The following is a 24,623-nucleotide window of genomic DNA, read 5'->3' on the forward strand; positions in this document are numbered from 1 at the left end:
AAAGAAATATTGTTATAATATTCAAGAATCTGTCGCTTCAACCTATATTAAATATTGCAAAAAAATATTACTGCAATATTTGTGTGCTATCTGGGCATGATCTGATGAAATCCGCGCAGTTTTAAAACTTACTGAAGTTTTGTTAACTGGCCGATGTATCTTTAATACTCTGTAGAAATTGTAAAAAGTTTATAAGCTTTGTGGTTTTTGAGTTAGAAATGTGTTCGTTGTTGCGTAATCTGTAGAGCGATTTTTTCGCGCCGGAATGTTCCAATTCCAGATCAAAAGCATTAATAAATGCACTCATAATCAATTGAAACCCAAAATTCCTCATTGGAAACTTAAGACGTTTGGATAGTTTCATGTGGATTTTAAGGACCTGAAACGCATCAACTTCTCAAGTATGCTCAAGTACATATTTACCACTCTAAATAAGTACTTAATGTTCGCAGATAATTAATGGCACTTGTTGCTTATCGCATTCCGAAAATTTCCATTATTTGTGCAAACATTGGGACCATGCTGACAACCATGAAATCAGCTATTGAGTGATGGATTAGCTTCAGATAATTTCTTGTATTAAGCACGAAGAATTCATTATTTTGAAGCGAAAACTACAAACTGTATTTGCCTATTTAAATGAGAACAGCGTTAAACTCTGAGGAGAAGAGAGTTTGGGTTGTAATTAACATTTGAAGTTAGAAAGGGTCATATCTCCGAAAAGGTTGGGAATATCGGATCAGTCAATATGACCTTTTTAATAGCCCTTCTCGAGAACTATGATTCATCTAGTGGATTTAATCAGGAATTTCTGACCTCCAAAGAGGTAGAAGCAAAAGTGTGAAGTCTGAAGGCTCTTGACGCTTGCAACACCCTATATCTCAGAAACTGTTGACAATATCAGATTAGTCATAAGAACCTTTTCGATAGCTCTTGCGATCATTAGCAATGGCTAACCTACGAGATAAAAGCAAAAACAAGGAAACGTAAAAATGTAAGCAATTTATAAAATTGGCAGACGCTGTATAGTGCATATTTTGGATGCACGCGGAACAACATAATATGAAAGCCGCTACAAAAATCTAGCAAAATTACCTGCTTCCATGGATAAAACATCCGAATGGCAACCGTCCAATTTTAAGTAATCCACACCCCAGTCGGCAAAAGTTTGAGCATCCAATTTCAGGTACTCAATACTGCCCGGATAACCTGCGCACGTTTTAGTCCCATAGTCTGCGTAAATGCCGAATTTCAACCCTTTTGCATGAACCTACCAAAAACAGTTTTGCATTAGAAACCTTCCAATGGTGCAAGCAGACCGGTCCCGACTCCATTCCTTTGTAAATGCCACTAGGTTCCCATGGATACAGCGCTGTTTTTAAGCGTCCATTGGCCGTAGTTGGGACAGGACAATTTGCACCATCGTTCTAGTCGGGGTATAAAACTTACATAATCTGATAGAGCTTTGATTCCACTGGGAAATCGTAGAGGATCGGGCTGAAGCCGGCTGTTATTGTCGCGCTCTTTGCTTGCCCAGCAATCGTCGATAATCACATACTCATAACCGGCGCTCTTGAACCCATCGGCCACCATATGATCGGCCATATCGCGAAATAATTGCTCACTATAAAAAACCATTAAGAATGGGATCTTTTTGGGAGCCCAAGAAGTCAAATCTTACCTGATGCAGTCATTGGGGTAAGCGTGGCAGTCAGTGACGCATCGGAATCTTTGCCAGTGCATCCAGCCCATGGGTGGAGTTAGAGCCAGGCCGTTGTCCAGGGCCTGGATATGTGCTACTGATACCAAAAGTACAGCGAAAATTGCCCAGGCGGTTCCCATTTTGGACCCAATTGCAATCAAAGCTTCAGCCCGAATACATAAAGCGGTGATCATTTGCAAGTCCACCGATCCTTGATTCTGCTTGCTCAAGCCTAAAGTAGGCCTAGATTAGTTCGATGAATTATTCAAGCCTGACCAGATAGGACATTTGCGGTTGCGGCAAGAATGGCATGGCATTCAAGAACATAGTTTGTGCATTCGGGAACTCGAAGCGCAAACTTACCACTCAGTCTGCCAGTCTGCTTACCGCTATTCGCTAAAAATGCATCAAAATCTACGTTAAACTACATAAACTACAGCCAACAAGTCGGCGTTGTTGCTTTCAAGTGCAAATGACTTCTTGATCTTGGTATCAGTAACCGGTCAACACACTGGTTGCGTCATGTCCATACGTGGCTAAATAGACGCTCCAAGCTTTGATGTTGATAGGCATTAATTGTATGCATAGTTTGGTTATTTAAGAGCTTAAAGAAAAGGCAGATTTTGTAGTCAAGAAATGTTACTTATAGGCCAACCGTTTTCCCGGCAAGTTCGCGTTTAAAGCCTACTATCGAATCATCGGCATTTATCAAGAAGAGTTGACGCCCTGTTTACCATTTCAACCTGAAAACAGGCATTTATTTCTTAATTCACCGAACAATTATATAGTATAGTAGGCCCAATTGCCACAAGTATGTGACGGCTTGCAGGCCTACAAGCAGAACTTTGTCGGTTGTACATGAATGTTCTGCGCTGACTTTCACTGTCTGAGGATCGTTTAACTGTTAATTACAATTATATAATTATATTACAACAAGAAGGATACTAACTGACAATATACAGGGTGATTTAACAGTACTGTCACACGCTTTAAGAGAGGATTGTCCGCCAGTCGCGTGCCTACTGACGCAACATTCAATATTTTTGAAGAAAAAACAATGCTACGCCACTGATTTAGCAAACAATTGATTTGATTTCTTTATTGCTTGTTGAATGTCAGACAGAAAAGATCTCTTGAGTTTGATTTGAAATGATTACTTTCGTTCAAACTTCGATAAATGCAGGCAAAAGTTTTTCGAAAAATCACGCTTGCACCCGTCGATTTTTATACAAGTATACACAACAAAAACACACATAAAATGTTCGTAATGATGTGTGACTCAAAAAAATGTGTCGATGTGTGCATGTTTTATATTACAGCAATAAAGATACTGGCCTCAGTTAAAGTGCGAAAATACATTTAGCTAGTGGCCGGCAGGGTTGTTATTCATTTGCTGGTAAAAAGTCTTCAAATTATGCTTGTAGACAAGTCGGTCAATTCATTAGCTCCACGGGTGTAATCAGCAAGAGAACCGCACCTGTAACGAAATCAAGCTATTGAGAACCCAATGCAATATTTTCATCAGGGGTACCTGTTGGGGGCACTCGAACCGTAATATTGACACTCCCCAAATGCACACTGCGTTTTTGGCCATCAATATCCGCAAAAACGTCCTAAAAGCGCAACCAAATGCATTTCCGCCAGCATTTTCTAGCTAATTTCATTTACCACTATATGGTATTCTCTGTCACCGTCCAGAAAATCTATTAAAGGAATCTCGTAGCGATAGGGGTAACCGTCTACTCGGGTGCTGACCACGCCCAAAGCCACCCCGTTTCCACTCAAGGACTTCCTCCACAGCAGAATGTCACTAATCTATAGGGAGAACTCAAATAAGATTCTCCTATTTTGAGCACTTACGTTAGACACCAGTTCTCCAGGAATCCCCAATGGGTCCTGATTGATCCTGATCGCATTCCTGTTGAGCAGAATGTTCTTAAATCGGGGTTTAACCGTGTCCAGGTCCACGGACATGATCAAAGGCGCCGCCATTATGGACCAGATGGTCATTTGCGCTTTGGACTGCTCCAGGCTGAGCCCAAAGTTCCCGATTATCAACTAAAAATGGCACAAAAGTGAGATTTTCAAAGGACTGGGACAGTGGCAAAAGAATACCATGTCTGGATCGTTCCAGTGCCCAGGACCGGCAAACTGCCTCAAATAGTCCTGATTGTCGCTGAACCACTGGAAAATATCGCTTACGGATTCCCAGGAATCGTCAATATCGTCGTAGTTTCTCCAAAGGTTGCAAATGTCCACTGCTCTGGAGTAATTCGTCTGCAACAAAGACATTAGAGAAAATTTGCGTGCTTTTGAGCGGTTTTTTAAGACCTACATCCAACTGTTCGTAAGCAGGAAAGCTGCAGGAGAACACAATGGGGCGTCCAGTTTCGTTCAAATACCTGGACATTTTGGCGTAGCCTGCAAAGTGGGTTTAGAGTAAAACGCAAAAACTGACTCGATTTTTCACCTTCTTCCATTCCGGCGGTCGATGCGTAGCATCCATCGAGTTTCAAATAGTCGATGCCCCATTCCGCAAATGTTTCAGCATCCAGTTGCAAGTGGTCAATACTTCCAGGATACCCTCCACATGTTAGCGTACCATAATCTCCATAGATGCCCATTTTTAGACCCAAATTGTGCACCTGAAAGGATTTAACTGCCAGTATCTTCTGCCTGATGAAGGCCTATGGATGATCTACAGAAAATCTTCTGTAGAAGCTTAAGGAAGGAAACTGGTGTCTACTTTAGAAGGTTTTTTCCTCTTTCAAAGCAGATTATTATGGATGACTTCTGCTAAAGACAACTAACAGTTTCACTTGCTCGAGACTTACATATTCTGCCAGAGGCGCAATTCCGTTTGGAAATCGATCTGGATCAGCCCGTAGCCGATTGTCGGCATCTCGTTGCTTATCCGCCCAGCAATCATCGATGATAATGTACTCGTATCCAGCCTCCAAGTAGCCGTCGCTGGCCAATCGGTCGGCCGTTCGCTTGAATAGGGCTTCGCTGGAAATTGTCTTAGCTGAGGGAGCCAAGCTCCAGTGGAGGGCCCCAAAGAGCATTTTCCAACACCTACCTAATGCATTCATCTGGATACAAGTCGCAATCGACGAGACACCGAAATCGCTCCCAGCTCAGCCACCCCATTGGCGGCGTTAGGGCAAGTCCATTATCCAGCCCCCAAACTTGTTGTATCAAGCCGAATGAAATTAGGAGAGTCAGACTTTTCATAATAATGAACTAAAGCGCAGTGCAAATCGGACTGTTTTTTCATGGCCTTTATACATAAAACAGTACTTGGACGATAAAAAAACAATCGGTACTTGGAAAACTAGGTAAATCTCGCTCTTATCTACGTACACATACCTAAGGAGATATAGAGTGATGTTTTGTTTGCTTTTTATTAGCAAAAAATGATGAGTTGCTGTGTTCATTTGAGTCGTGAGAATCAAATGACTTATTTTATTTGCAGCAGGCAAAAAAACATGTTTGCCTAACAATTGTTTGACGATTGATAAGCCCCCAGTAACTGCCTGTTTAACTGGCATTGAAGTGCTTGGAAAATATAAAAATGAAGTGAAGCTGCGAAATATACGAGTGATTGAACACAAACACTGGAGAACTTACTTAGCTAGTTTCATTTTGGGAAGGGCTTTGAAACAGAATTTCCAGGAAGCTAATTAAAAGAGCTGCTGGACTACGTACTGTTTTATTTCCTTTAAGTAGCGAAATAAGGATGTTTGGTGTTCATTTGAGTCGTGAGGACCTTTGGGGAAACGCATTGAAAGCGCTCGAAAAAAATGAGCGAAGAAATCAAAGTCAAAAGTACAAGAATATAAATATATTCCTAGATCAAACAGCTTTGCTCCCGGCTTTGGTCGATGAAACATTCGCCTTGTCATATTGCACTTTAGTTAATGTCCATGGGACACAATTGTCGTTCGCCCTCATGCAGCAGAATCATCATGGATTTGTACAACAAATAGGCACCAAACAGCTTCTTTTGGCGGTTAGGCCACGAGGCCGCCACCCCGTAAAACTCGCCCGATTTGATGTTGGTCAAGTTCTCCAGCTTGAGGGCGCTGATCATGGCCGCCTCCCTTGTGTAGGCTTCCACTGGGATCACATTCTGGAACACATGGAGGCAAACGACGCCGCAATCGCCCTTCCACACGTCAATGATGCGCTGCAGCTTGCGATTGGTGGTCTCCAGCTGTCCCTTCTTCCACAGGTTCACTGCGTCGTAGAGGTGCTGGTAGGGGCGCGATCTTTTGCCCTTGCCCACGTAGAAGATGGCAGATAGAAACGTTTGCCACTGATCTAAAGGTGATAGAGTGCCGGCTCTGTCGGGCAGGTTGTTGGTGATGCGCGGATCCAACAGCAGGTAGGTGAAGTTGGATTTGTTGGTGCCTTCTCGCCATTTTATCGTCGGTGCGGAGCTGTGGAACTGCCGCACCACGTCTTCTTCTAGACGCTTCAGCGCCGCGTCGTCGGACCAGTTCATGTTTTTCATCGTTTTCTCCAATTCCAGGGAGTAAACTGAAAAACGGAATTGATGTTAGATGACGAGTGGCCCATAAGAAAACACTCACGCTGGTTGACCTGCTTGAGCAAGCGGAATCTTTGGACAATTGTAAAAAACATGATAAAAAAATCTAGAGTAGACGATGACAAAAACGTCAGTTAGAAAAAGCTTGAAGGCGGATGTCCATCAAGATTGGCACTCAAGTAGTGTACTTGCCTCTTTTATTGTTTTGAGGTCCACTCAGTCGCAGTTCAGATGAGGGGTTTTTCCTCATATGGTGCAGCTTCTTCAAGTAGACCCGTTTAGTGGTGGAGGTTATCGGGCCGGGTTCGTACCCCAACACAATCAACTCCTTCTTAAGCATTTTGGCATCGTAGTCGAAATTCGGCGGCAACGAGGACAATGTCGATGACACGTTCGAACTTGCACTTTTGGTGAATTCACTGCAAAGACAAATCAGATTTTATTTATTTATAATGAAAGTGAAGAACATTATTATAGTCCAAGGACAGTACACGACTCTTTGCAGATGATACAATCGTTATGGCCCAAGCGGAGGAGTTGAACTTGGAGAATACCTAAAGAAAAGACCGGCAGGCCGGAGTTTGGCATTTATTTCTTCAGGAACTAGCAAAGTGGGAAATTCGCTTTTGTGTGTCTTTTGTGGGGCAGAGTCTGTTTTATGGTGTTTTTAGGTCAAGATGTTTCTTATATGAAAATCCTTCAATTTCAAACTTACCTAGGAGCCTTCATAAGTCGCTTTTCATACAACACAACATCTTCATCCATGTCCACATACTTGTACACTTCGGACACACTGACGAAACTAGTCTCGCTCGCTCCAGTATCCGATTGTTTCGGATCAGACGCGATCACGTCCAATCTGATGTCGCTCAGATCGTCGGTGATCTCGAAAATGTTCTTCTCCAACGAGATAATACTGTTATGGGAACACGTGAAGTAGTCGCTGTTCTTTTCATGGACGGCTGTCCGCTCTTTCGAGCTGTTCAGCTTCCGGGACTGGTTCGAGTCCAGCAAGCTCTGGATCGTGACCACGCCACTTTCCCCCGAATATTCCTTCAATTGCGAAATGCTATAGGCGTCAGTGTAGTGGGAATCGTCCAGATCAGTGGGGGATGCTGAGTTCCGATTTGGCTGCCCTTTGGGGGTCTTTGCCGTCTGGCATCTGCTGGATTTACTTCGCTTTTTTCTGTACACCTGCCAAATTGGAGTCAATTAGTTTTTCCATTGAAGTAGAAAGTGAGGAAGGTTTTATTAAACGGGAATATATGTTGACATCAGAAGTTTGTTGAACTGTGAACTGTGAATGTTCTAATAGATTTTTAGGAAAAATACTAAAAATGGCAGATAGACCATAGTGAAATGTGTGTCCGTTAATTTGGCTTTAGGATTAAATTTAAAATACTTGAATAATCATTGAAACATTTCCAAAACATCGTCTCAAGTGTCTCCCCGTTGTTGGTTTTCAGAAGTTTGAAGAAAAAATGCTGGGTTGCAAAGGGCTTCTGATGTTTAAAAGCTGATATTTCAAAAACGGTTGAAAATATCTGAGTAATCAATGAAACCTTTCGAAAACGGCGACGCAAGTGCCTTTCCCCATTTGTGATTTTTCAAACGGGATGCCAAGATTCAGGACGCGGTTGATCTTGGCATCGTTGCAATGGCTCTTTATTTCAATGGTGACACTCAATGATGAATGACAGACAATGCAGTTTTGATTCTAAACAACCTGTCACTGTCATGTCAAAGTCATGCTCTGAGTGTGGCGAAGTGACAGTCAAATTGTCAATTGCGCTCTTGACGAAAGCGCAACTGAAAAGCTGAGATCGTTCGTATCAATTCAACTCACCTTCCGAAAATTGATAAATCGCGCATCATAACGCTTCGACTCGTCGCAATCGGACTCCATTAAGGAATTGTCGGAGCACTCGAAAGTCGAGTCACTACCCAAGCTTCTGGCGATACTTTCGATCAGGTCGCTGTTGCTGCTGCTGTCGCTGGCCAGTTGTTTCTGTTCGCTGACCCAGTTCAGAATGTACTCCGTGGGGTTCGTTTGGGGCAGCGACGGCAAGCGATCCGCTAGCTGAATAATACTGGTGTTGGCCGGTTCCTCCATGTATTCGCCAATTTGAACCCCATTGCTTACGAGGATTTTCTCTGGAAAAACGAATTCGAGCCCATTAAACCCAACATCCTTGGCCTTATCAGGCTGTTGGACTAAAGTCCTATTTATAAATAGTCGATAAACAAATCGCTCGTAATGAATATAGTAAATAAATCGATTCATTGTTGCGAGGCGATTTAATTAGCGCGATTAACCAAGACAATTAGTAGATTAATCGCGTTCAATTAATAATGGTCAATGTGGCCTTTGCTTTTGCCTTCCATCTATATCCATATGACAGATGCGGTTTGAAACGTCAATGGGAAAAGTGACAGGCCAGCAACGACGTGATTTTGCTGCGACAGATGAACTCATGTTGACCTCCCGAGTTTTATGGCCTAAATAATTTTTTTAGGCGCCGATTTATCAGCAACAATCACGTTAAGAACAAATGAGCGGTCGTGATCCGAACCTAACTACCATGGGGTTGCGAAATATTATAAATATTAATAGACATTTAATTCAATTTAATTAATTTTACTTGAGCTGAACATTAACCCCAATAGGCGTGGCGATTGCGACCTGCAAGCAGGAATGCCAGCCTTGAAATCGACGTGACCGAGACATGAGCAATGTTTACCAACAAACGTGACTAAACCGAACCGTGGATAGATGATGCAACTGCTGATCATCATTACGAGACGGTCAAATGATGAAATCAAAACCAACTATTAAGTCGGATTTCCTGCACTGTGCACATCTGGATGTTTTGTCACAGTTTTTGGGCAACAGAGGTCAAGTTGGCGTGGTGCGCAATTACAAAGTGTGCAAGTTTCATTTTACATCACATCTATATAGTAGCCCCCAAAAGGAAAACGCACAACGGCAACCGTGCATGCATACATTTCATGTATGATGACAGATATGTCAGCGCATTTGTGGTTAGTTCTTCACTTGCGCTCTTCAAAATTTCAACAGTTTCAACGCTCTTCAATCAGTTTTGAATCGGACAAAAACAACCACCATGGAAAACCGTTCAAAGGTTTCGTGCAGTTTCCCTGAACTTAAAGTTTTGAAGGAACGTCCGCCTACGACTAATTTTGTTTAAATACGCTTTTGTCACCAGAAAAACTGAAGGAACGTTGTTTCAAGCAACGTTACAGCTTCTATCTCAATTCCGCTTGCACTCTTAACTCAGAGTTCCAGTTTGCTTAAGCAGGATTTGCAGATCATGTCCATGTTTATTCTTCTGCGCTTCCATTGAGTTCCTAATGTTCTGCTAATACCGCACACAATTAAATGCATGCAACTCGATGCGCTAACATAACCCTTTCTGAGTCCATGTTCTGATCCCATTCATTCGTATAGTAGCTTTCTGACTATACCAGAAGATCGACATTCCGATATGTTTGGAAGTGTTTGATGAATTACCTGGCGCAATGATGACTGAGTCGTCAGCATATCTCGTTCAAAAAATTGGATTTGAAGGCGTGGCCTGGACTACTGCGGGGTCACTGACCAGATAGACTATCTTCTTGCAAAACCATCAAATTGATTATTTCAATCGACCGAATAAACGAGGTTCGACGTCGTCTGGCGTCCGCGATCAAAACAAGATTTTTGATAAAAATCCCCATTTAGACCATCAATTAATTTCAATTGAGCAATGTGGATAATTCTTACCAAATTTATGTTCTACGCGTGTTTTATCCAGAGACTCCTCTGAGCAGCCAGAAAAGGAGTTTTCTGATCCGTACTCACTTGACGCTTCCTGCCACAACATCCAGAGACGCGCCTGTTCTTTTTCATAGCTATACATAGCTTTCGTACCAGTAACACCACTTCTCTTTATCTATGACCTAAATTTTCGCCTAAACTGAATTCGTCTTCACATGGTCAGATTTTAACAAGTGCCAAGGTTTCGCGGAACTCAAACCCCAGATGACCGGTTGTTTCAGGTAAATAAATGGTATTGGGTCGTTTATCGTCTTCTGCTTCAGGTCCATTGGGTTTTAAGTCGCAATCTTTCTGTCCCTTGGAAATGATTAAGACGGTCAAGCAATCAAAATGTAATTAGCGTTAGAAAAACAGTTTTTTTCCGCTAAAGTGTTATCGCCGCCAAGGATGGCGCCCAAGGATCCCTGATAAGAACGTGCAGCATGTGAAATTGACCCCAAATATGCTTATTAGCCGTTCATGGACATTAAAATCCGGGGAATGTATGTAACGAAGAAAACTGGAAAATCGGATAATCCGCTAAAGGTTTTCCTGGCTTGGCAATGGAAATATTTTTTGCGCAAAAATTACGGATGCTACATGTTACAAAGAGCACAAAAATGTTAAGTGAATTCCACCGACCAAATAAAAGTTCCGGTAGTTTTCGCAACCAAGACGCTTAAGAATGTACCACTTTTAGCAGAGAGAAATTTGCAAGTCTGCTCACCTAAAGCCAAAGAGTAGCGGTCACTTTCGTCCCGGTGGATGAGCTCGCTCTTATTGGGCAAATAGTCGGTGAGGAGTGAAAGACACTCAATTGATGTGTTCTCAACTGCGTACTTAAAGGCCGTCTTGCCATCCATGTCTGGCATTTCCGGGTCGCCCCCATTCCTCAACAACAAATCCAGAATCTTCGTCCTCTCCCATATGGTCGCAACATGTACGGGCGTCAGCCCATCATCATCCGATCTGAGGAGACAAAATGAAAATGGTGAGTGAAAAAGTGAAAATCTGGATCGAATGGATGATCCAGAACCTACAGGCGGGTCAACGGATCTTTTATTCCTCAATTAGTCGCGCGATTTCTCTGGAACATTCCCCTGTTTTCCTGATTAGTTTTACTTGAATATTGACGTCATTTTGGAGGATTATCATGTACGTTCGGTTGAAATCGTCTCGTGTACGGCGCCGCCAACCCGATAAGCCTTGTGAAGACTGCAAAAACATATTATGTTGCATTTGTCGCTTGTCAAGTGATGCCATTTACGACCCGTGAAGTGACTAAAAATAATCCAAAAACGAAAAACAACTTTGATGCCAACCCTCGGAGTACAGACGCGTTATCAAGTTATCGACTGACCGCCTTCACAGTTCATAGTATAGTAAACTGCGGAATATCGAACGGTTCTGGCTGAAACCGGTTACCGGCTGCAGTTGAGATAGCAGAAAATGTCATTAATTGTATAATAATTGGAGTGCGATAAACTTTATGAATGAACGTTTGACCCACAAATGGCCAAATACAAAGTTCTGATCAAATATAGGTTGTCTCAAGCTATTTGGCAGTGACGTCATTATTTGAGACGCCATATTGACATTTACTCATGACCAATTTGACACATTTTCTTTCATGTTGCGTGATTGAAAGCGTGACAGATTGTTCCCGGTGATTTACATGGTTGATTTTTATGGTTGATAAGTCATAGAAAAAGAACAATAATTGCGACACTGCGAAAAAGGATGAGATAGACTATATACTCACTTGACGTTCGGGTTGCCGCCATTTTGCAACATTAGGCTCACGATCCCCAAGGCGAAGTCCTCCGAGTGACAGCCGACAGCTAAGTGCAACGAGCATATTCCTTTGCTAGGGAGGATCAGGTTGGGATCAGCTTTCTTCTCGGTCAGAAGCGACTCGATTGACCTGCAACCAAACAGAATCAGGTCAACGACACCCTTGAATTTTCAATCGTGGTTCAATGTATTCATTTTTTAATTAAAGAAAGCTGCGTGGGATCTTCAAATTGAGCAACAAAGACCAGTAACAAGTGAAGATTTTCAGGTTAATTGCACCAATTAACCCTGGGTATATATATGTGTATAATATCCTACCGTGAGATAAGAGTTTATTATTCAGCACCCGGCTGTTTGGGTCCGGGATTTAAGTAAATGCGGGCGATTTCGAACAACACATTATTGACCAATCCAAAATTACAGACATTCTTTTAGTCATTATTATGCTCGAAGCGATAAGGGCGCCGATACACTCTAATCCTGGAATAAACGACATTAATCAGTTACGACAGATAGTCGAATAGTCGATTATCTTTCAATTGTTGCCCCATTAAGAGTAAACACGTTGACTTCCTATTAGGTTTATCTAATGAGATAAATGTCATCTACGTAAAGGATCACGTGCCATGGTACAATGGATTCTATAGGTTAAAGTGTCAAAAAACATTTTTTTTGCAAAACGTCAAAGTTGAAAGCTTTAACGATTGAAGAACACGTCAAGTTTAACTGACATTTGAAGAAGAATTTGTAGTTTCGTTAAGGTCAACAGATTTTATGTTGAGTTAAGTCAAAAGCTCATCACGTTTGTCAGGCATTTGAAGAACCTTTTGTAAAACGTCGTTAAAGTTGACAGTTTTTATGTGAAAAGTTAAGTCAGAAGTTCATCAAAGCCCCAATGTTTCAAAAAGTGCTTGAAAATATTAAGTCCAACTGACAATTGAACGGAAACTTGCAAAACGTCGTTAAACTTGACAGCTTTTAATTTAAGAGGTTTAGCCAAAAGATCATTAGATCATCAACCAGTATAAAGTTGCGGGAAAGCATCAAAGTTCAACGGAGATTTGAAGGAAACATTGACATTGGTATTTGTAATGACGTTTAAGTTGACGTCTTTTATTATGTAAAGTAGTCAAAAGCTGATAAAATGTCAATTTTAGCATCTTTGACTTATCAAACGTTGTTAAACTTGACAGCTTTGGCGTTGAAAATATAAGTCGAAAGTTCATGAAAGCGTCAATATGTATAAAATTGCTTAAAAATGGCGCGTTTACTGACGGTTGTACAAGCTTTTATAACGTTAAAAATTGTCAAGTGTAAGGCAATGTGTCCAATGAACTGCAAAAGGGGGACAAAATTAGCTTGCAGACTTTTCCAGACTGTGATATAAGCCTTGTTCTATGGATATAAGTCTTGCTCAAAAATCACCCTACAGCCGGACTATGGCCCCAAGCAAACAGCAGTTTTAAGTACGTTATCGGACTTTATTATCCAATTCCTGAGAACCCTGAAGACCGTCATGGGTTTAGCACAATTCCAATCTTTGCTGACGAAAAGTTTCTGTGCGGAATTTTATGAATGAGATTTTCACGGAATCCATAATTTTTTTACAATCACGACACCAAATTTCTTATTTTAAATTGAAAATCTCGTGAAAACTTACGCGTCATGCCTGAACTCCACAGAATCATAAAGCAGGGCAGCCAGAAACAACTCCTTTTTGTTTCTGCCACGATAGAACATGATCACACTCGGTCAATTGGGGGAGAAAATCTGCGTTTTCCACCAAAATTTGTTCACTTTTTCAACGCAAATCATAAACGCGGGTATTCGAGAAATGCGGCTGGCGAACCGCGAAAAAACCCGTACCACTCGCTCAAATCCCAATAAAATTGTAAACAATTCTGATCTGGCCGGCATGAATGGGGCTATTAAATGAATAATTCTCGTGTTTACCTCCTGCTGAGCCTGCGCCATCTCATGGATACCAGGGCCGTTTGATAACATCCCAAATTAGAATTTTGAAACTCAAAATGCCTCTAAACAACAGCAGAATTACGCTCCTTGTGCTTCCTGATCTTTGCTTGACTCAGCTAAGTTACTTCTCAGTGAGAAATTTGATATAAGAGCTGTTAAACCCCTGACTATATACGCATGTAGGATTTGAACTGTATTGGTATGTGAACAACAGACTTGCATAACCTCAGAACTGAACAGCTGGTCGCTGGACATAACCACAGAAGGTGACGTTTAGTGATTAGTGAAGTGACCAAAAATACTCTGTTTTTAGTGTTTTATATTTAGGAAATGTCTATTCTAGTCATATTGTACATTAATTGTTATAACTTGTTAAGGTCAGTGGCATGTTATATCAAGCAGCTGGTTTTAAGCACTAGACTGTCCATAAGCTTTCGCCTCTGAGTCTGGTTGAGAAAGTTCAGCTATTGATTAGATTTTGCTGAATTGTGCAAAAATGCAAAATTGCAGGCAATTGGAAGAATTCCATTGGAATTCCTCCTCTGGAAACTAAATTTTCCTTCTAAACTATTTAGTGTTGTTTGCCTTTTGTATTTTTCTTCTAAAACATTTAGTGTTTTTCACAGTCAACTCTATATTTGCTCCAGTCTTTGCAGATTTAGCAAGAACTGTTCAAAAAACGTTCAAACAACGCCTAAGACTGGAGAAATTGTTTCTCAATGTTGCGCTTCAGTTAGTTTTCCTTTTTTTTCCAAATCTGTGTTTCTCCGCTGAAAGAGTAGTGTTCTTTTGGGTTACTGTACTTATTTGTTGGAGTTTTTTTCAAGTTGGGATTACAAGCCCTGAAAGCTGCACTTTTTCACCATCATCAGGCGATTATTGGTGATTTTTTCTAGTTGTTACGGATATTTGTTGTCCGCAAGTTTATCGCTCCTGAAATGAAAAAGTTGCGGCCTTTTGAGGCGCTTGTTTGGAATAACCACAGTGGGGTTTGTGTATGTTGGAAGTTTCTAGTCTGAACCATTATCATGCACTTATTGGTAAATTTTTCAATTTCCGCAAGTTTGCATGGAAATTTTTTGTAAATTTATTGCTTCTCGCATGAAAGTTGTTTTTTTTTAGGAATTGCGTTTGTTGAAGCATAGTTAATATTGCAAGCTCCAAAAGTTTAAATTTTTCGCCATTATCAGGCGATTATTGGTGATTTTCTCAGTTCTAAAGTGAAAAAATAGCGGAAAAATTGGCGTTTTTTCATGTCTTTTTCGCGTCTTGCACGCTTGAAATCATCAAACAATTATTGATGATTTTTTAAAGTTTCATCGAGTAGTTTCGGCAAGTTTATTGCTTCTAAAGCGGAATAGTTGAGTCCGTTTGGAAATTTTCTTGCGTGTTTTTTGCAAATTCTTCGTTTCTCAGTTGAAGTCGTTGCATCCTCAGCAATTATTACATTGGTTGGCCATAGTTGGTTTTACACACAACCTTGAAAGTTTCGATTTTGCACCATTCTCAGGCGATTGTTGATGGATTTGACAATTTTGCCTACTTTTTTACCAACAAGCATTATTATTTCAGATGAATAAACAGTCGGCCATCCTACCTGACTGCACCAACAGATGCCAGTCCACTCAGCATGGCGACATTGTAACGGCAGCGATCAGCAAACGCTCCGTTAGCGACAGCAACTTAGCGTCGTTTCTTAACACCACCTGCTGCTGCTGTGAATCAGTCAAAGATCAGGATGGACGGACTGCTCTACATGTGGCAGCATCCTGCGGAAGAACGGCTCTGGTTCGATGGCTGGTGTTAAACCGGCACGCCAACATCAACGCGCCGGACAAGGAATCGGGTTACACAGCGCTGCATCGGAGCGCTTTTTATGGGAAAATCGACACTGTAGTGGAGCTGATCAAGTTAGGTAAGTAATTAAGCGATGCACCGGATTGGGATTGAAGCTTTTCCTCGTAATTCAGGAGCTAATGTGGCTGTTCTCGATGGCAATAGTTTAACGTACTTGGAGCACGCGATGCTGGATCGCTTCCGTCCTCCCAACAATGACTCGAAAGGCGGCGAACTTTTTTCTTGGGGACCCAACTCGAACAACTCCCTAGGATCGCAACATTCCCGCACTGTACCTGAAACTATGGATATTTTCCATAAGGAATACCCCGATGAAAACGTTCGCCTGATTCTAATTCAAGAGTTTCACAGTGTCATTTTGACGACTTCGGGTAATAATCGGCGTCGATCTCGTTTAAGTTAATCAGCAAGTTCCTCTATTTAAGGCTTGGTGTTTACTTGCGGCCATGGCCAGGGGGGCAGGCTGGGCTTGGGCGTTCAGCACACTGAATTTCTCCCAAAACCCATCAAGTTTCCAACCGTCACCAAGAATGTGCAAACAACCTTCGATAAGATTGAAATTGTGAACGTGAGCATCGCCAGGGATCACAGCCTGTTTTTATCGTCTTGCGGAGAGGTACAAGCCGCAAAATTGCGCCAGAAAATCGATTAATTGACAAAAAAATACACCAAAACTTTAGATTTTTGCCTGCGGCCTCAACAAGCATATGGTCTTGGGAATGGTGCCTCCTCCTGCTGAGTTGCTCACGCCGAAGCTGGTGAAATATTCTCCAAACGGAAACGTTTCTTTGGCTACCGGCAACTACCACTCGATCGTTTGGGGCGCCTCAGGTGCGAACTGATAAGAGAATATGGACGCAAGGGATTAGTATTGATTTCAGGGATTTTCACGTGGGGTTTGAACGCCGGACAACTGGGCCATCCGGCTCCCGGCCCGTCGGAAAAGTACATTCTAACGGCCAAACGAGTTAAGTACATCGCCAAAGAGAACAGCATCCGATTGGTTTGTGCCAGTACTGGCGCTACTGTTGTTTATACTGTAAAAGGCGACGTGTACATTCTGCACGAGTACCAATGTCGGAAAATCGCTTCAAGGTACGCAAGGTCAATTGAGAAGGTGCCAAAACGGACAGACAGAGAGATTTCTTTCAGACAGTTAAACTTGGTGGAAATAGCTGTTGTAGGCGGCAACCTCAACCACTCCCTAGATCCAGAACTGTCCAATAAGAATCGCGAGCTTAGGGTGGCCGCACTCACCAGCACTGGCAATCTTCTACTGTGGCAGGAATCCGATGCAGCGTTACGTAAATGCATTTTTTCCATTGGCAGAAAACTGACCATCACGCAGGTGGTGCTCAACATGAGCAAGGTGCTCTTCGTTACCCGCGACGGGGAAGCGTTTCAAGGCGAAGCCCGTCCGAGGAAGAAGAAACCGACTGGCCCGAAGGAGAAAGGCAACAAAAGCGACTTTCACAAGTTTTTCGATAGGGATGAGAGCCTGACCGTGAAAGTGGAGAAGATAGCGCGAGTGCATCGAGCGCTGAGCATCCAAAGCGACCCGAAGGGTCAGAACTTTGGGATTGTCCAGGTAAGTTTATTCTACCTAGTAAAGCGACTTAAATATCGGACTTAAACGTGGACGCCCACATGCAATGCAAAACGGGCGCAATCAGAAATTTCCTGATGATGACTGAAAATTGAAACTTTGTTCACTCATATAAGGAACTTTACCCTACAAAATGCTTTCAGATTTGAGTTTTTCTCTTCCGAAATTAGAGAAAAAATAAATGATTAGCGACTACGAAAACCGAACAGGATTTTGAAAATTGCCTGAAAATGCAGGCAAAGAACCGCTTGGTTTTCTGATTTCTGAGTGTCAAACTCAACGTTTATTGGTTTTTTTTCAGGATCGGCCTTACAGCTTCTTCCCTAAAAGCGAAATTTCCGCTTCCACCATGCCGGATAACTTGCTCGATTTTCTACTCCAGGCCGATGTGGATGACGGCATTGCAGACGTAGAAATTAACATATCAGGCAGACTGTTTCCGGCCCATCGCTACATTTTGGCCTCCCGCAGTCCCTACTTTTCCAATCTGTTCGCCCAAGCCGGAAACCAATCGCTGGAGTATCCTGGATACAATCCAGTGATTTTCGAGGAGTTTCTGCGCTATGTTTACACTGGCACTACCGAGCTGATTCGCATCGGAGAACTGAAAAACCCTGCCCTGATCCAGCTCTGCTCCAGACCGGTCATAGTGGATGAGAACGCGCCGGCTTTCCAATACTATTCCGACTTGAAAGTCAACCGCAAATTGAACAATCCGGTGCGGATGTTGCACGAAATGGCCAAGCGGTTCGAGGTGATGGAGTTGCAGAAGATTCTGAGCAACTTGGAGGTGATCAGGCAGGAGGTGACGGTGAAAAAGGGGGGCCGCGATCCCTGGAAAACCCAAATCCACTTCAACCGGTTTGAGTGCCCGGAATTATGGGACGTGGAGATCCATTGCAAGGATGACCGCGTGCTGAAGGGGCACAAATGCATTCTAGTCGCTCGACTGGACTATTTCAACAACATGTTTTCAACCAGATGGAGCGGGGTTAGTACGCAATTTAAACCCTTTAACTGAACCAACATCCAACCATCCTTCTCCTTTAGGCGGAAACCTCAAAAATCTCCATTCACTTTGCCAAGGGAGTGGTCGAATCCCTACTAGCCTTCTTGTACACCGATTCGCTGGACAGTCTGGACGAAAAGGACATCGATCAGCTGTTCAAAATCATTGTCCTGGCCGATCAGTTCTTCGTCAAACGGCTGAAGGATCAGTGCGAAGCGATTCTGTCCAATCTGCTGACGGTGAAGAACGCCGTTGAATTGCTGACATTTGCCGACTCGTACAACGCCTGCAGCCTGAAGGAGAACTGTTTCCAGTTTGTGCAGCAAAACGTGACATCGTTTTTGGAAATGCGGCTGTTGGATGATCTGGAGCCGCAATTGCTTGCCGAACTTTCGCAATTCTACCAGCAACAACGCCGTTTGGACTGCAGAATTATCACGCCCTATTCCACAGCCGTTTGCGATGAGGAAGTCATCCTGGCGAGCGCCTTGTGTGCGGTGGATTTAGCCGACATACAAGAGAGGAGCGCGATTAAGGAGAAGCGAAAGCCCAAAAAACGCATTCCAAGTCACAAAGTCAGTGCCTCCGGCAAAGTGGGGTTGGAGCACGAATTGCTAACTCCAACAGTTTCCGTGTGTGATGAGCCCAAACTCGACTCTCCACCTGTTGTGAACAGCCGCGTATTGTCGATAGTGTTAGCCAATGAACTGGTTAAAACTGAAGCGGCAGAGGAAAACTTTACGGTGCTGCGCAAACACCGAGACTCGGACAGTTGGAGCGCTTCATTCGACTTTCCCTTGCTCAACAGCCCCCCGAAATCCAACGCTGCGTACAGTCGCCCTCAGAAGACTGAACCCAGAGTGAAAACTTCGAAGCTGTCGCAAAAACAACGCAAGCGACTGTCTTCAGAAAGCAGCAGCCCTCCAGTCGCAGGTTAGCCATTAGATCAAAAATTCTCTAAAATACAGCCGTTGTGGTTGTTGTAGAAGCGCCGAAAAACCCCTGGAAAGTTATTGAAAGCCCCGTTTCGCCGGTGGGTTCGCCTCAGAACGACGACATTGGCTCCATCATATCAAACGAGCGGAAGCAGAAGGAGAATTTGGAGAAGATCAGAAGCAAGCGTCTGGTGTTTACGCAGGTAAATTGCTTTGGGTGACGGGAGGTTTAAATGTTTTTGCGCTAACTAATGTTCGCAGATGGAGGATAAGGCGATCGAGGAACTGAGGAGGTTTTATAGCGTTGACGATATGGATGACGAGATTATTGTTATCAATAGGGTCTCTATGGGCGCGGTGGCTTTGCCCACGTGGGTGCCAAAGACCAAATAATGTAGGTAGATTTATGTTGATTTTTAAACAGTTTTTTGTTGTTACTTTTCCCATCACTCGGCTTTATAGAGGGTGTTCCGAAACATGTGGGCATCCAAGCAGTCAAAGCAGTACAAGTTTTTATTTACAAATTTCCGCAAAACCTCCCTTACAAGATTTTAGCTTTTAAGTGGAAAAGGGCCGTTTAAACTCGCGGCGTTTAATCGCGTTTTTATGCTGGCACTCGCCAGGAAAAGACGAAACTGAAAATTGCGATTTTTCAAATGCGGAAATCGAGATTGAACACTATTGAACTTTGAATTTGTTAAAAATATTGGTTGGTGATGGCTGAAATTCTAAACGGCATTGATTCAAGTGGTGTTAGCCTATAAAGTGCATAAACAGCGAAGTTTTTAGCTCCTTTGGTTCTAAACTTATCAAGTGCAGAAGACAAACTTGTACAATAGCGTTTTTGCAAGAATCAGCCAATTTTACAAATTTGATTGTTTAATTTTTACAAGTATGGTTAGTCAAAGAAAATAAATTGTTACTTTGACTCGTTACTAAGTGCATAAAGTAGGAAACTTCAAGAAAACTCCTTGAGGTAAAAATAGTGAAGGTCATTGATCGCGCATTAGTTTGGTGGAAACTACAGAGCGAGCACGTTTGTAACTATGCGTTTAAATTCGTGTATTTTTCGCTTCAGCTGCAGGCTCCAATCGAACTTTCGCCTTTAAAAAAACCGTGAAATTGGCAACTTTTCAGAAAAATTGCACGTGAATATATAAAACCGATTCCAAGTCATTTGCCACCCGGTATGAGCGGTGCCAACGACTTGATTATCGACTACTCAAAACGCGATAATTACACAACCCGAACGAAATATTGAAGTTCACTTGATCAAAATGAACGAGAACGTTCTCCTGGATCAAGTTTTGGACTTTTACAGTCAAAACGACTGGAGGAAAGTGTTGCGACTGAACGAAACATCCGAATGCAAAGAGGCCCGCAAACTGCTCTGGGCGTGGCCTAGTGAAGACAATATGCTGTTCCTCAAAAAGGCCTTGGAGGAATATGGCCTTAAAGGTGTCGCATCTATGGGATGTGGATGCGGGCTTTTGGAGTGGATTATTCAACAATTCACCGGTAAGTAGTCAATAATAATCTATTGAGCGAGCAGAACTGTGAAATCAGGGGAAAATCAGGATTGCCAGTAGTGGGATACGAGGTGAACAGACAATGGTGGGAAAGCAAGTACTCAATACCCAGCTTTATTCCTCTGGAGTATGTGGATAGTGATCAGCTCAATGTGGATGGGCTTATTCCGCAAGACTTTGCGCTAATGTTCTGCTACTTCAACGACGGCCGCGCGTTTAGAGAGTATGTGCAACGTTTTAGGTATGCAGATTAAATGGCGTTGAAGATTTCACAAAGGTATCCAATTCTTGATTTACTTTACAGGGGATTGATGATAATTATTATTGGGCCTGATGATGGCTCAGGCAGGCACACGGATCCCCAGCCCTTTACCGCCGACTTTGGCCAATCCGGTTGGATGCTGGTTAGGCAGCAAGAAATCAAGAACACCAAAGACTTTATAGCCATTTATTTAAGAAATCCAGCATAATAAAATAGATTGTTTTTTAGTCATGCAGCTTAAATTAGCTTTCCAATGTGCTGATTACTGATCCCTTTGAATAAGAGTCGAATTCAGTATTTAAATTTTAACAACAAAACTCGTTTTCCGTGTTTCAGTTATTTATTTACTTAGTTATTACAATTTTTTTATTTTTCTGAAAACGTTTCGATGTTTTTATCATCTTTCAGAACAAGATGAAGAAACAAACTAAAAATTGGCGTAGCATCACCAGGTGTAGAATGAACTGATGATGGTAAAAAAAAAACATTTTCAGAAAAATTTTAAAATTGTAATAACTATGTAAATTAATGACTAAAACCCCGGTTGGTTGTAAAATTTTGAGTACAGTCAAGAAAAGTAGCACCGTAGTATTCACTTATGATAAATTATCAGCGGTTGATTATTTATTTACTTACACAAAGTGTTGCATAATGATGTGGTTTATAGTTTTTTTTATTTGGGTCTTTTGTGCGCAACTAATTGTTTATAACAAAAACTGACCGAAACTGTACAGAAAAACCGCTTTTAGAAGTTACCCTACCTGTTGTAATTTTTTCGCGCTTTGCTATGATGATTGTTTGGCTACAAGACGTCATTACCAATGGAGAAAAATCATTAGTGTGGCACGCGGGAACCCTGTCATTTTGGTGAAAAGTCACGTGAATGACAGAACTCTGACGTCGCTGTTTGTAAACAACTCCAAATTCGGATTTTTCAGTTTATTTCAAAACACATTTTCTGCCACTAATTGAGAGACACATTCAGCGCTTAAGAATCATTCAACTGGTAAGTCTGCTTGGGAGGAGCTTGAAATATAGCTTAGTTTTAGTTTAGATTAGCAACTTAACCTCAAACTATTTTGCTTGCCCAGTTATATTTTATCATTTCTATTTCTTGTTCGGTACTTTTGCTGTTTCTCTCTGGAGCCTAAAGGCGACTTTTTTGGCAAAGGTACTGGGCTCCAAGTGAATGGTAAACTATTTTACAATCCAAACCCTTGATGGATATAGACCAAACACTAATTGTTTGCCTCATCAGGTCTGGTTAATATGCGTTCACCAAAAGTGCAGCAATACCTACAGATAAAGGATAACAATTCCTTTGTGTGGGCCAAGATTCGTGGTAGGTCTTCAACCGGGGTACATAGAGCGATTTGATTAAATTCATTATTATTTGCCCATAGGTTCCAGCTATTGGCCAGCAATAGTAGTGAAGGACAATTCGAATATACCTTTGAAAGCGCCTGAGAACAAGCAGTGGGTGTACTTTCTCCACACGCACAATTATTATTGGGTGAAGAATGAGAATATGAAGCCCTACAAAAAGTTCAAAGAGCAGTTTCGAAAAAAGCGAACTGACTGTGCTATGAACGAAATGGATGATATTATTAGTGAGTGGAGGTTAGCAGCAGTTGTGCTGAGTAAATTAGTGCCGCCGGTTGTTTTAGGAAATGTGACCATCGATGCCGGCTATAAAATCGCCTTAGTTCCATATGAGCCCAGTGCCTCTTCCAGGATAAAACGATCAAACACCAAGTCACCCAAAGTAAATAACACCCAAGCAAGAAGAACACCTCGGTAAGTTACCAGGATGGAGATTTGTAAAGAAATCTAACCAATTTGCTTTGCAGAGTGCCTACTCCAAGACATATTGCTGCAGACGTTGACTGTAAAGTAGTAAAATCGAAACAGTTTTTTGGCTTTTTAGCTGGCAGCATTTATTCGGAAGGCATTATCAAGGTAATGCACTAAGCGAGCCAGTAAATCAGTCAATCATAGTTTCTCTATTGCAGAATCTCATAAATGCTCAGCACAAACTGTGTGTTTGGAGCATAAACGCGAATTTGAGCAAAAGTTTGCAGAGTTATGCAATTAAGCGGCGCTCGTTTCTCACCGTCTGCACTTCACCTAGAGAGGTGGTAAGTTCAAAGTTTATTTATAATATGTACGAATGGGAAATTTACTACAAACTTAAGGGTGGCTACTCTATGTTGTGTAGAAGTTTCAAGTCTTCATTTGATCTAGATTGGACGGTGTAATTTTTGGCGGCGAAAAGTCGAATTTTAAGCAGAATTTAAAAAAATAGTTTTAAGGATGGTTGCTCTATGTTCTGTAAAAAGTTCAATCCTCCAGCTGCTTTACTTTAGAGAAAGAAAAGTAAAAATTTGCCTGCTCTTTGAAAGGAATCTACATGTTTTGTACGTGTATAAAATACAGGATTTTTTAGGTAAGAAATTCAAGTATGACATTTAGCAATATCGGCGATCCAGAGAAAATCAAAGAGGTTTTAGAACAGTTAGGCGTAAACAACCCCATGGATAATCTCCTTGTAGGGGCAAGTTTCATTGAAATGTCTTGTTACGATCCCGAGACTGTATTCGACAATTTCCACGCCACAATTAAAGAAAAGAAAATCAAATACCTTGAGGCAATGGTAACGTGGATTTGCTCAATTTATGCTCAATTTTAGAATATTTTTTCCAGTTGCAGTGTACCAGTCAGGAGGCCCTCGATGGGGAAATCGCGATTCTGGCAGCAGGTTCACAGCCTCTATTCGAAAGTTGCCAGTCCTGTTTCGACTCCATTAGCAGGGTATTATTTACCGCAATGTATGTATAAAGTTGCAAACTAACCGATTGCATTTTCAGACTTCACGTTTTTTGGGGCCACTTGGATCAGCGCGCAAAATGCATCTGCTCTTCCAAATGATGAAAGGCGTGTTTATTGCCACTTTGGTTGAGGGTTTCACTATGGCCGAACGAAGCTGCTTGGAGATGGACGCCTTTAATGATGCACTGCAGGCCACTTCGATGTCCAACGACTATTTGAAAAGTCAGCGGTTGTTTTGTGGCTGGTTGCCGGCTGTGCTAATGAGCGGTGTGTTTCAGATAAAGCTGACGCTATAGAGATAAACAGAATGGCGCTGCCCAAACATACCCAGGACCCGATAGAGCAGATGCAAAGCGAAATTTCTCAAGGCTTAGAATTGGCTGATAAACACTTGCACCCCATGCCCCTCACATCTTATACTAATCAACTATTTAAAAATGCTCGACGATTAGAACGCGACGGTAAAGATGCTGTCAGCATTTTCCAAACGAGTTATTAAGTAGGTCATTTTATTTTTACTAATTTTTCTATTAAAGTTACATTTTCACACGTGCGTATCCAGGAAAAGTATTCAACAACGTTCTGTTTTGTTTTTGTTTTATTACCCTCCAAAAGCTCTGGGCGGCACAAAAACTGAATAATCGGACGGAGTAACACGATTTTTTGGCAGAAATTATTTATTTACTGTGTTAAACTTGCGGAAACAGCGGTAAATATAAATAGTAGGTCAGGACCACTTATTAATAAACAAGATTCA

At 42.0% G+C, this 24,623-nt stretch overlaps 6 protein-coding genes across 13 annotated transcripts in view; 3 read left to right on the top strand and 3 right to left on the bottom strand.

Annotated features, from left to right (window-relative positions):
* Positions 1-2,694, bottom strand: part of LOC109545679 (alpha-N-acetylgalactosaminidase) — a 5,691-nt gene extending 2,997 nt beyond the window's left edge. Inside the window, exons 1-4 of one of the 2 annotated variants that reach the window (XM_019916499.2) lie at positions 2,090-2,694; positions 1,682-1,934; positions 1,450-1,624; positions 1,096-1,270 (exon numbers count right to left, since the gene is read on the bottom strand). In XM_019916499.2, coding sequence (XP_019772058.1) covers positions 1,096-1,270; positions 1,450-1,624; positions 1,682-1,896 — 565 coding nt within the window. In that variant the 5' untranslated portion in view covers positions 1,897-1,934; positions 2,090-2,694. Of the gene's footprint in view, positions 1-1,095; positions 1,271-1,449; positions 1,625-1,681; positions 1,935-2,065 lie in introns of both variants that reach the window. The other variant, XM_019916498.2, reaches the window with a different exon arrangement.
* Positions 1-20,653, top strand: part of LOC109545672 (inhibitor of Bruton tyrosine kinase) — a 25,953-nt gene extending 5,300 nt beyond the window's left edge. Inside the window, exons 2-12 of one of the 3 annotated variants that reach the window (XM_048661956.1) lie at positions 15,412-15,754; positions 15,810-16,067; positions 16,122-16,312; positions 16,377-16,527; positions 16,578-16,791; positions 16,849-17,284; positions 17,604-18,293; positions 18,353-19,244; positions 19,298-19,449; positions 19,508-19,640; positions 20,568-20,653. In XM_048661956.1, the coding sequence (XP_048517913.1) occupies positions 15,412-15,754; positions 15,810-16,067; positions 16,122-16,312; positions 16,377-16,527; positions 16,578-16,791; positions 16,849-17,284; positions 17,604-18,293; positions 18,353-19,244; positions 19,298-19,449; positions 19,508-19,639 (3,459 nt within the window). In that variant the 3' untranslated portion in view covers position 19,640; positions 20,568-20,653. Of the gene's footprint in view, positions 1-14,064; positions 14,217-15,411; positions 15,755-15,809; positions 16,068-16,121; positions 16,313-16,376; positions 16,528-16,577; positions 16,792-16,848; positions 17,285-17,603; positions 18,294-18,352; positions 19,245-19,297; positions 19,450-19,507; positions 19,751-20,567 lie in introns of those variants that run through there. The other 2 variants (XM_019916488.2, XM_019916486.2) reach the window with 2 other exon arrangements.
* LOC109545680 (alpha-N-acetylgalactosaminidase) lies at positions 2,995-4,980 on the bottom strand. Its single transcript, XM_019916501.2, has 9 exons — positions 4,782-4,980; positions 4,537-4,711; positions 4,173-4,347; positions 4,038-4,123; positions 3,818-3,979; positions 3,563-3,760; positions 3,371-3,517; positions 3,234-3,315; positions 2,995-3,179 (listed from the first exon to the last, which is right to left on the bottom strand). Exons 1-9 carry the CDS (start codon positions 4,934-4,936, stop codon positions 3,136-3,138), a joined length of 1,224 nt encoding a protein of 407 aa, XP_019772060.1. The 5' UTR covers positions 4,937-4,980; the 3' UTR covers positions 2,995-3,135.
* On the bottom strand, positions 5,532-13,774 carry LOC109545673 (ankyrin repeat and LEM domain-containing protein 1). 3 transcript variants are annotated; one of them, XM_019916490.2, is made up of 7 exons: positions 13,526-13,774; positions 11,834-11,995; positions 10,799-11,040; positions 8,101-8,408; positions 6,970-7,448; positions 6,447-6,673; positions 5,532-6,244 (listed from the first exon to the last, which is right to left on the bottom strand). In XM_019916490.2, the coding sequence occupies exons 1-7, from the start codon at positions 13,603-13,605 to the stop codon at positions 5,616-5,618; spliced, it is 2,127 nt and encodes a 708-aa protein (XP_019772049.2). In that variant the 5' UTR covers positions 13,606-13,774; the 3' UTR covers positions 5,532-5,615. The 3 variants fall into 3 exon arrangements, with proteins under 3 accessions (XP_019772049.2, XP_048517922.1, XP_019772050.2); XM_048661965.1 differs by lacking the exon at positions 13,526-13,774 and adding an exon at positions 12,184-12,285; XM_019916491.2 differs by lacking the exon at positions 13,526-13,774 and adding an exon at positions 11,112-11,286 and having other exon boundaries at positions 11,834-11,914.
* Positions 19,836-21,264, top strand: LOC109545681. The gene is made up of 3 exons (XM_019916502.2): positions 19,836-20,764; positions 20,824-21,016; positions 21,080-21,264. The coding sequence occupies exons 1-3, from the start codon at positions 20,524-20,526 to the stop codon at positions 21,243-21,245; spliced, it is 600 nt and encodes a 199-aa protein (XP_019772061.1). The 5' UTR covers positions 19,836-20,523; the 3' UTR covers positions 21,246-21,264.
* A 611-nt stretch (positions 21,265-21,875) lies between these two features.
* On the top strand, positions 21,876-24,448 carry LOC109545677 (putative oxidoreductase GLYR1 homolog). 3 transcript variants are annotated; one of them, XM_019916495.2, is made up of 10 exons: positions 21,883-22,043; positions 22,296-22,379; positions 22,441-22,647; positions 22,705-22,834; positions 22,888-22,996; positions 23,050-23,175; positions 23,484-23,690; positions 23,741-23,848; positions 23,905-24,088; positions 24,145-24,448. In XM_019916495.2, the coding sequence occupies exons 2-10, from the start codon at positions 22,307-22,309 to the stop codon at positions 24,363-24,365; spliced, it is 1,365 nt and encodes a 454-aa protein (XP_019772054.2). In that variant the 5' UTR covers positions 21,883-22,043; positions 22,296-22,306; the 3' UTR covers positions 24,366-24,448. The 3 variants fall into 3 exon arrangements, with proteins under 3 accessions (XP_048517932.1, XP_019772054.2, XP_048517931.1); XM_048661974.1 differs by lacking the exon at positions 21,883-22,043 and adding an exon at positions 22,075-22,229; XM_048661975.1 differs by lacking the exon at positions 23,484-23,690 and having other exon boundaries at positions 21,876-22,043.
* Positions 24,449-24,623: the final 175 nt, after the last annotated feature.

The sequence above is a fragment of the Dendroctonus ponderosae genome, unplaced genomic scaffold, assembly GCF_020466585.1.
Source record: "Dendroctonus ponderosae isolate FM_Combo_2020 unplaced genomic scaffold, Dpon_F_20191213v2 Dpon_F_20191213_10, whole genome shotgun sequence".
Lineage (NCBI taxonomy): Eukaryota > Metazoa > Arthropoda > Insecta > Coleoptera > Curculionidae > Dendroctonus > Dendroctonus ponderosae.

Bases quoted from the DNA above. Each gene is read 5' to 3' on its own strand.
- LOC109545681 (XM_019916502.2), top strand. From the start codon at position 20,524: ATGAACGAGAACGTTCTCCTGGATCAAGTTTTGGACTTTTACAGTCAA. The intron at 20,765-20,823 runs GTAAGTAGTCAA...GGGGAAAATCAG, and splicing joins GATTATTCAACAATTCACCG to GATTGCCAGTAGTGGGATAC. The intron at 21,017-21,079 runs GTATGCAGATTA...TTTACTTTACAG, and splicing joins GAGTATGTGCAACGTTTTAG to GGGATTGATGATAATTATTA.
- LOC109545680 (XM_019916501.2), bottom strand. From the start codon at position 4,936: ATGAAAAGTCTGACTCTCCTAATTTCATTCGGCTTGATACAACAAGTT. The intron at 3,761-3,817 runs GTATTCTTTTGC...TGCCATTTTTAG, and splicing joins ACTGGAACGATCCAGACATG to TTGATAATCGGGAACTTTGG. The intron at 3,518-3,562 runs GTAAGTGCTCAA...TTCTCCCTATAG, and splicing joins CTGGAGAACTGGTGTCTAAC to ATTAGTGACATTCTGCTGTG.
- LOC109545677 (XM_019916495.2), top strand. From the start codon at position 22,307: ATGCGTTCACCAAAAGTGCAGCAATACCTACAGATAAAGGATAACAAT. The intron at 22,380-22,440 runs GTAGGTCTTCAA...ATTTGCCCATAG, and splicing joins TGTGTGGGCCAAGATTCGTG to GTTCCAGCTATTGGCCAGCA. The intron at 23,691-23,740 runs GTAACGTGGATT...TATTTTTTCCAG, and splicing joins TCAAATACCTTGAGGCAATG to TTGCAGTGTACCAGTCAGGA.
- LOC109545673 (XM_019916490.2), bottom strand. From the start codon at position 13,605: ATGTTCTATCGTGGCAGAAACAAAAAGGAGTTGTTTCTGGCTGCCCTG. The intron at 11,996-13,525 runs GTAAGTTTTCAC...GTTTGGTTGCAG, and splicing joins GTGGAGTTCAGGCATGACGC to GTCAATCGAGTCGCTTCTGA. The intron at 7,449-8,100 runs GTGAGTTGAATT...CCAATTTGGCAG, and splicing joins GATTTATCAATTTTCGGAAG to GTGTACAGAAAAAAGCGAAG.